The sequence below is a fragment of the Salvelinus sp. IW2-2015 genome, unplaced genomic scaffold (assembly GCF_002910315.2).
Source record: "Salvelinus sp. IW2-2015 unplaced genomic scaffold, ASM291031v2 Un_scaffold3350, whole genome shotgun sequence".
NCBI lineage: Eukaryota > Metazoa > Chordata > Actinopteri > Salmoniformes > Salmonidae > Salvelinus > Salvelinus sp. IW2-2015.
In genome coordinates, this window is record NW_019944634.1 from 70,730 (window position 1) to 79,801 (window position 9,072).

The 9,072-nt window shown below is 45.2% G+C and overlaps 1 protein-coding gene across 1 annotated transcript in view; it reads right to left on the bottom strand.

Moving 5' to 3' along the window:
* LOC112075705 (thyrotropin-releasing hormone-degrading ectoenzyme-like) overlaps positions 1-5,933 on the bottom strand; it is a 41,326-nt gene extending 35,393 nt beyond the window's left edge. The window contains exon 1 of the mRNA XM_024142657.2: positions 5,771-5,933. Within this exon, the coding sequence (XP_023998425.1) occupies positions 5,771-5,883 (113 nt within the window). The 5' untranslated portion in view covers positions 5,884-5,933. The remainder of the gene's footprint in view (positions 1-5,770) is intronic.
* Positions 5,934-9,072: the final 3,139 nt, after the last annotated feature.

The window sequence follows — 9,072 nt, forward strand, 5'->3', positions numbered from 1 at the left end:
CTCCAGGCAATCTTCATTAGCCCCAGATGACACAACTTGCCAGCGGAAAGATACTGAGAGAGACACATTTAGTAAATGTGTTTTTAAACGGACGGATATAGCTGTTGTTGACAGCCAGTATAATTCCTCATGATCAGATTTAAGATGTTGTGTCAAGTGGCAGGCCGATCATCCTGTGTTTATTTCTTGATCGATTATGCATTGATCACTTGAGACCTGCAAGTGGCAGTTATAAACTATGAATATTACTTCTCATCGCCCCTGACAACCTTTACATACTAAGCACCCACTGCTTCCTGAAAATCCATATGTCCATGTCTTCTGCAATCCCCTTCTCTGGTGTCTAATACGCTGGCCCCCGTTCAGGCTTCTGCAATGCCTCTCTGGTGTCCATACAGCTGGGCTGCCCTGTCATGCTTCCTGGCAATCCCCTCTCTGGTGTCTAATACAGCTTGGCCCCTCCGTATGCTTACTGCAATCCCTCTCTGGTGTCATACAGCTGGCCCGCTCATGCTTACTTGCAATCCCCTCTCTGGTGTCTATACAGCTGGCCCTGTCATGCTTACTGCAAATCCCCTCTCTGGTGTCATACAGCTGGCCCCGTCATGCTTAACTGCAATCCCTCTCTGGTGTGCATACAGCTGGCCCATGTCATGCTTACTTGCAATCCTCTCTGGTGTCATTACAGCTGGCCCCTTGTCATGCTTACTGCAATCCCTCTCTGGTGTCCATACAAGCTGGCCCCGTCATGCTTACTGCAATCCCCTCTCTAGGTGGTCTATACAGCGGCCCCCTGTCATGCTTACTCAATCCCTCTCTGGTGTCCATACGCTGGCCCCTGTCATGCTTACTGCAATCCCCTCTCTGGTGTCCATACAAGCTGGCCCCCGTCATGCTTACTGCAAAGGTGTATCGCTGGCCCCCTTCAGCTTTGCCCCTCCATGGTGTTATAACGCCTGTTTACTGACCCTCAGGTGTTTACAGCTGCCCATCTGCATGCATTTCTGTGTTAACGTGCCCGCATTCATCCCCTCTCATGGGCCTATACAGCTGGCCCCTGTCATGCTTACTGCAATCCCTCTGCTGGTGTTATATACAGCTGGCCCCTGTCATGCTTACTGCAATCCGCCTCTCTGGTGTCCGCATACAGTGGCCACCGTCAGATGCTTACTCAATCCCCTCTCTGGGTGTGTCTATACAGCTGGCCCCTGTCATCTTACTGCAATCCCCTATTGGTGTCTATACAGCTGGCCCCTGTCACTGCTTACTTGCAATCCCCTCTATGGTGTTTATACAGCTGGCCCCTGTCATGCTTTTCTGCAATCCCCTCTATGGTGTTTATAAGCGGCCCTGTCATGCTCTGCAATCCCCTCTGGTGTCATACAGCTGGCCCTGTCATGCTTACTGCATCCCCTCTATGGTGTTTATACAGCTGGCCCCTGTCATGCTTTCTGCAATCCCCTCTATGGTGTTTATACAGCTGGCCCCTTTCATGCTTTACTGCAATCCCCTCTATTGGTGTCTATACAGCTGGCCCCTGTCATGCTTTCTGCAATCCCTCTTTGGTGTTTATACAGCTGCCCCTGTCATGCTTTACTAGCAATCCCCATCTATGGTGTTTATACAGCTGGCCCCTGTCATGCTTTCTGCAATCCCCTCTATGGTGTATACAGCTGGCCCTGTCATGCTTACTGCAATCCTCTTGGTGTTTATACAGCTGGCCCCATCATGCTTACTGCAATCCCCTCCTGGTGTTTATACAGCTGGCCCCTGTCATGCTTTCTGCAATCCCCTCTTTGGTGTTTATACAGCTGGGCCCCTGTCAGCTTACTGCAATCCCTCTTGGTGTATACAGTGGCCCTGTCTCTTACTGCAATCCCCTCTTCTGTGTCATACAGCTGCCCGTCATGCTTACTGCAATCCCTCTTGTGGTGTCTATACAGCTGGCCCCTGTCATGCTTACTGCAATCCCCTCTCTGGTGTATTACAGCTGCCCCTGTTCATCTTACTGCAATCCCTCTTTGGTGTCTATACAGCTCGGCCCTGTCATGCTTACTGCAATCCCCTCTTCGGTGTTTATACAGCTGGCCCCTGTCATGCTTACTGCAATCCCTCTCTGGTGTCCATACAGCTGGCCCCTGTCAGCTTACTGGCAATCCCCTCTCTGGTGTCTATACATGCTCGCCCCTGTCACTGCTTACTGCAATCCCCTCTCTGGTGTCCATTACGTGGCCCCTGTCATGCTTACTGCAATCCCCTCTGTTGGTTCTGACTACAGCTGGCCCCTGCATGCTTTACTGCAATCCCCTCTCTGGTGTCCATACAGCTGGCCCCGTGCATGCTTACTGCAATCCCCTCTCTGGTGTCTATACAGCTGGGCCCTGTCATGCTTACTGCAATCCCCTCTCTGGTGTCCATACAGCTGGCCCCTGTCATGCTTACTGCAATCCCCTCTCTGGTGTCTATACAGCTGGCCCCTGTCATGCTTACTGCAACCCCTCTCTGGTGTCATTACAGCTTGGCCCCGGCCATGCTTTACTGCAATCCCCTCTCTGGTGTCTATACAGCTGGCCCCTGTCATGCTTACTGCAATCCCCTCTCTGGTGTCTATACAGCTGGCCCCTGTCCATGCTTACTGCAAATCCCCTCTCTGGTTCGCATACAGCTGGCCCCTGTCATGCTTACTGCAATCCCCTCTCTGGTGTCTATACACGCTGGCCCCCGTCATTCTTACTTGCAATCCCCTCTCTGGTGTCCATACAGCTGGCCCCTGTTATCTTACTGCAATCCCCTCTCTGGCGTGTCATACGATGGCCCCGTCATGTTACTCAATCCCCTCTCTGGTGTCATACAGCTTGCCCCCGTCATTTACTGCAATCCCTCTCTGTGTCTATACAGCTGGCCCCGTCATGCTTACTGCAATCCCTCTCTGTGTCTATACAGCTTGCCCCCGTCATGCTTACTGCAATCCCTCTCTGGTGTCATACAGCTGGCCCCTGTCACTCCTACTGCAATCCCTCTCTGGTCTATACAGATGGCCCCTGTCATGCTTACTGCAAATCCCCTCTCTGTTGTCCATACAGCTGGCCCCCGTCATGCTTACTGTAACTCCCTCTCTGGTGTCCTTACAGCTGGCCCCCGGCCCTATAGGGGCCACTAGAGGTTGTACTGTGTGTGAGAGAGCCTTTGTTCAGTGTGCTCCGACAAACCTGGGTACCAAATAGGATGTGTCCGTACTAACATACCCCTTTGAATGCCCAATACATTGATCCTGAAGTTCTATGCTAGTGTAGACAGGGACTAGATAAACAAAGCAAGGGTTATGTTATGTTTCAGATCGACTCGCTTCAAATCAGGAGCGGCCTGTCCTTCCACATCTCATACTGTAACTAGCCTGGTGAGTCTTCGTGTGAGGTCTTCAATCTGGATGCATTGGAAAGTCAGTGTTTAACCTGTATTAAAGGTCATATCCTACAGTACAGTATTGTAGTTCCTAGTATTAACCTGATTAAAGGTCATATCCTACCAGTACAGTATTGTAGTTCCTTAGTATTAACCTGTATTAAAGGTCATATTCCTACGATACAGTATTGTAGTTCCTAGATATTAACCTGTATTAAAGGTCATATCCTACAGTACAGTATTCTAGTTCCAGTATTAACCTGTATAAAGGTCATATCCTACAGCTACAGTATTTATGATTCCTAGTATTAACCTTGTATTAAAGGTCATATCCTACAGTACAGTATTCTAGTTTCCAGTATTAACCTGTAAAGGTCATATCCCACAGTACAGTATTCTAGTTCCCAGTATTAACCTGTATTAAAGGTCATATCCTACAGTACAGTATTCTAGTTCCCAGTTTAACCTGTATTAAAGGTCATACCACGTACGTAGTACTTAACAGTGTTCTCTACATCAGCTCTCTGATTCTACCTGCAGGTTACTGGGAATCCCCCCTCTCTACTAAGGACTGGAGCCCGTCGTTAATGTCCCACCATCCCAGCTATTGAACCTCCAAGGGTTTCAGGGAGAAAGGAGGGAGGCCGAGGCCACTGGGTATAGTCAGTAAACACAAAGCCCTACACAGGACACACTCCATCCACTGCAGTTTTCAAGGCGACTGTAACACACAGCCCTACACAGACACACTCCATCCACTGCAGTGTTTCAAGGCGACTGTAACACACAGCCCTACACAGACACGCTCTTCCATCCACTGCAGTGTTTCAAGGTGACTGTGTGGCGAAGGACAGGGCCCTTTGAAATTAGAGATATTCATATCAATAGAAAGGAAGGTCTAGATGAGCTCTAACGTTTCCAAGTGACTCAACCAACGTGGTCATATACTGGTATAGTAACTGTATGAACACACAATGTCTTCAAAGCATTCACCCCGTGACTTTTCCCCACATTTTGTTCAGTTACACCTAATTAAAATGATTACATATAGATTGTGTGTCACGTGTCTACAAACAATACCCATAGTTTCAATGGCTCATTCATCCCTCTTCTCTGTAACTGTTCCCCATCGTTGCTGCAAATGAGAACGTGTTCTCAGTCAACTCCTGGTAAAATAACGGTTAAAAAATAAAAAATAAAAAAAATACCTGATTCAAGATGAATATGTACAAGTTAATTAAAAAAAATGTAAAAGCTGAAATGTCTTGAAATAAGTATTCCACCCCTTTGTTATGACAAGGCTAAATAAGTTCAGGAGTCAAAATGTGCTTAACAAGTCACATAATAAGTTGCATGGACTCCACTCGTGTGCAATTGATGTTGTATAACACCATTTTTAAATGACTACCCCATCTCTGTGCTCCACACATACAGTTATCTGTAAGGTCCCTCAGTCGAGTAGTGAATTTCAAGCACAGATTCGACAAGACTAGAGGTTTTCCAATGCCTCGCAAAGAAGGGCACCTATTGGTAGATGAGTAAAAATAAAACATTGAATATCCTTTTGCATGGTGCAGTTATAGTTACACTTTGGATGGTGTATCCATACACCCAGTCACTACAAAGATACAGGCGTCCTTCCTAACTTAGTTGACGGAGAGGAAGGAAACTACTCAGGGATTTAAATAATGAGGCCAATGGTGACTTTAAACTGGTACAGAGATCAATGGTTGTGATAGGAGAAAACTGAGGATGGATCAACAAACATTGTAGTGACTCCACAATACCGACCTAAATGACAGAGTAAAAGAAGGAATCCTGTATAGAAAAAATATTCCAAAACATGCATCCTGTTTACAAGAAGGCAGTTAAGTAATACTGCAAAATTTACTTTATGTCCTGAATACAATGCTGCATCATATTATGGGTATGCTTGTCATCGGCAAGGATTAGGGAGTTCTTTAAGATAAAAAATAAATGGATCAGGACCTAACATGAGGACAACAAGAGGATGCTATTCTGAAATAGACTACATTTTCTTCATATTATGTTACTTTGACCTGTCTAAAATAAATAATGGATTTTTTTGTGGTGGTGTACATGATTACATGGATTTATTAGACTTTTTGAATTGTAGATGTTCCGAAGGACTGCATCAGCTTGTAGGCGATGTGTGGAAGCCAGGAGATGCTAGATGTGATTTACTCACCAGTTGAGCACAAAGCTGTTGTGAAATTTTATTGTGAAGGATCAATAAAGTTATTTAATATTGACTCACCGGTTCAGCAGAAAGCTGTTTCCTTGTGAAGGAACAATAAAGTTATGTTTCCCTGTGAGGGAACAATAAAGTTCTGTTAAAATGACTCACCGGTTGAGCAGGAAGCCTTGTCGCTGCAGGTGAGAGCCTCCAGGAGAACCTTCTTCTCTGAGATGGCTGTGGTGGAGTGGAACTTCATCCAGATAACTCCCACACGTCCTCATCCATCAGAGACACGCCTGTACAGTACACTATGTCACGCACGTTGGGAGGGATCCTGCAGGGAAGGATACACACACACACACACACACACACACACACACACACACACACACACACACACACACACACACACCACAACACACACCACACCACACCACACACACACACACACACACACACACACACACACACACACACACACACACACCACACACACCCCACACACACACACAACACACCACACAACCACACACACACCACACACACATACACCACAAACACCATACAAGCAAACACACAGGCAGACACCACAAAAACAATTATATTACCAATTTATTCCCCATTTAAACTACTCAACATTAGTATTCAGTATTTCCTGCTGTTTGTGTCAGTTGGCTTCTTTTCAGGTCTTCCTCACGTAATAATGTTTAACCTCAAAGGATTTTACCCTGATTAAACAAAGGTTAGCAAATCAATAACGAAGCGGACCAGAATCCTCGGAGACGATAAAGAGATTGACTATCTAACAGCGTTGTGTAAACAGACGATAAACAGAGTGTATATTTGCTTGGAACAGAGCCCTTGTTTGTGGAGRTGTTTTGCTTCCATTTTGACACATCAGCTGTTTCCCTCGTTCACATCTCAGTGAGGCACAATAATGTTCTAGAATGTTCTAACAATGGGAGAACATTTATGTTCTAGACTACACTAGAGAGGTGGCCTGCTTTTTTAACATTGGGATAACATGCTTTATCTCCATATAGTGTGTCTATAGTTTACTCCCATTGTAAAGCGTTTAGAAATGGACTGTTCTGCGTCAATGGCGATGCGAACGTTAAAATGTCCTGGCGGGTGTGTTGTGAGTTGAGCCAGGCACAATTACCTTTGTTTTCAGCCGATAAATCGTTTTAGATTCTCCATTTCTGTAAACGGCATCGGCATGTCAGACCAACGCCTTTGTCTCAGCTCAAAGTACCCAGAAATAATATGACTGTATTTGTGTGGCTTTGTAAGATCAGCCACACGCTTTAACCAATCAGGTTGTCTGAATCCTGTACCTGATGGTCTCCATCTATAACATGGTAAACCTCGTGGGTTGACTACACGTGTTGTCAACATGTTAAAAGGTTGTTAGTTGAAACGTTACATTCACAGGTCCCTATGATGTTGTACAGCGGTTAGTGAAAACCCAACGTCGTACAGAGCAGACATGCACCACCGTTAACTTAACGCTCCTTAAGTATCTTGTCCATCCTCAATTCCAAGCCTAAGATGTGTTTCCTATTATAACGGCTGGACTGGGGATTGAACTGGGAAAAAACGTCTAGATGTTGCTCTTGGCTGTCGTAAGAAACAGAAAATCCATAATGATGTGTCATGGGATGAGGTTGGGCTTTTCATACACTGTATTTCTACAATAGATTGAGAGCATGACATGTTGGGCTCTCGAGAGGAATCAAGGCTTTGGAGAAAGTTTACTACAGCAAGACCTTACTGAGAAAAACACTTCTGCTGACTGGGTCCATGGCACACAGGGGGTTTGGGAGAGCCTCGGGAGTCGAAACTCAAGCATAGTTTCCCCAACGCAATCTTGTGGAAAAATGTAGCTTGTGGAAAAAGCCAGAAAAAAAAATTCCTGAATATATATATATAGTGTGTGTGTGTGTGGTCAAAGTGTGATGGAGACACAATGACTGAAGACACAAAATACTGCTCTCTCTCCATGCAGTCTCTGACAACCATGACGGAAATAATGACCTTTCTAGGCCACGATGTTCCCTAATATTCACATTCAGTCTTTCGTTCAGACTCTACAAATGAAGGATGATGTAGTGACAGAAGACGACAGAGTAGACCACCGATTAAGAGCTCTACTGGACAATTATACTGTAGGTTAAATCACTGCAGGTTACACTTTTAGGAAACCAGTGTCAGTGTTTTTACAGTGAAAGTTCTTCTCAAGGTGATCTCTCTGTCTTCTCTTCACTGTTCCTCTATCTCTCTCTCTTCTATCTCCTGTCTCTCTCTCGTTCTCTTCTTCTCTTCTATTTCTGTATCTTCTCTCTCTATATATATATATTATGTCTGTCTGTCTGTCTGTCTGTCTGTCTGTCTGTCTGTCTGTCTGTCTGTCTGTCTGTCTGTCTGTCTGTCTGTCTGTCTGTCTGTCTGTCTGTCTGTCTGTCTGTCTGTCTGTCTGTTCTGTCTGTCTGTCTGTCTTGTCTGTCTGTCTGTCTCCTTTATAGATGGACATAGTGTAAGGATGGTACAGGAAGATGTGGGCCACTAAGGTTTGAGCGTTCCACATTAACGCTGCTGAGCTCAGCCGTACACATTACTACCTTGATCATAAAGCATGTGACGAGGGCAGTGGGGTTTTATGCAGTGCTTATGCTTTAAAGATGGGGAGTTTTGACTTGGCCTGCATACCAAATGGCACCCTATTCCCTATGAGCCCTGGTCAAAAGCGTGCACTATAAATTGAGCCCTGGTCAAAGTAGTGACTATAATATGAGCCTGGTAAAAGAGTGCATATAATATGAGCCTGGTCAAAAGTAGTGCACTATAATATGAGCCTGGTCAAAGTAGTGCACTATAATATGACCCTGGTCAAAAGTAGTGCACTATAATATGAGCCCTGGTCAAAAGCAGTGCACTATAATATGAGCCTGGGAAAGCAGTGCACTATAATGAGCCTGGTCAAAAGTAGTGCACTATAATATGGGCCCTGGTCAAAAGTAGTGCACTATAATATGAGCCCTGGTCAAAAGTGGCACTATAATATGAAGCCTGGGCAAAAGCAGTGCACTATAATATGAGCCTGGTCAAAAGTAGTGCACTATAAACATGAGTCCTGGTCTAAAGTAGTGCACTATAATATGAGCCCTGGTCAAAAGTAGTGGACTATAATATGAGCCCTGGTCAAAGTAGTGCACTATAATATGAGCTGGTCAAAGTAGTGCACTATATATGATCCTGGTCAAAAGCAGTGCACTATAATATGAGCCCTGGTCAAAAGTAGTGCACTATATAATATGAGCCTGGTCAAAAGCAGTGCACTATAATATGAGCTGGTCAAAAGTGTGCACTATAATGGCTGGTCTAAAGCAGTGCACTATAATATGAGCCCTGGTCTAAAGTATGGCACTATAATATGAGCCCTGGTTCTAAAGTAGTGCACTATAATATGA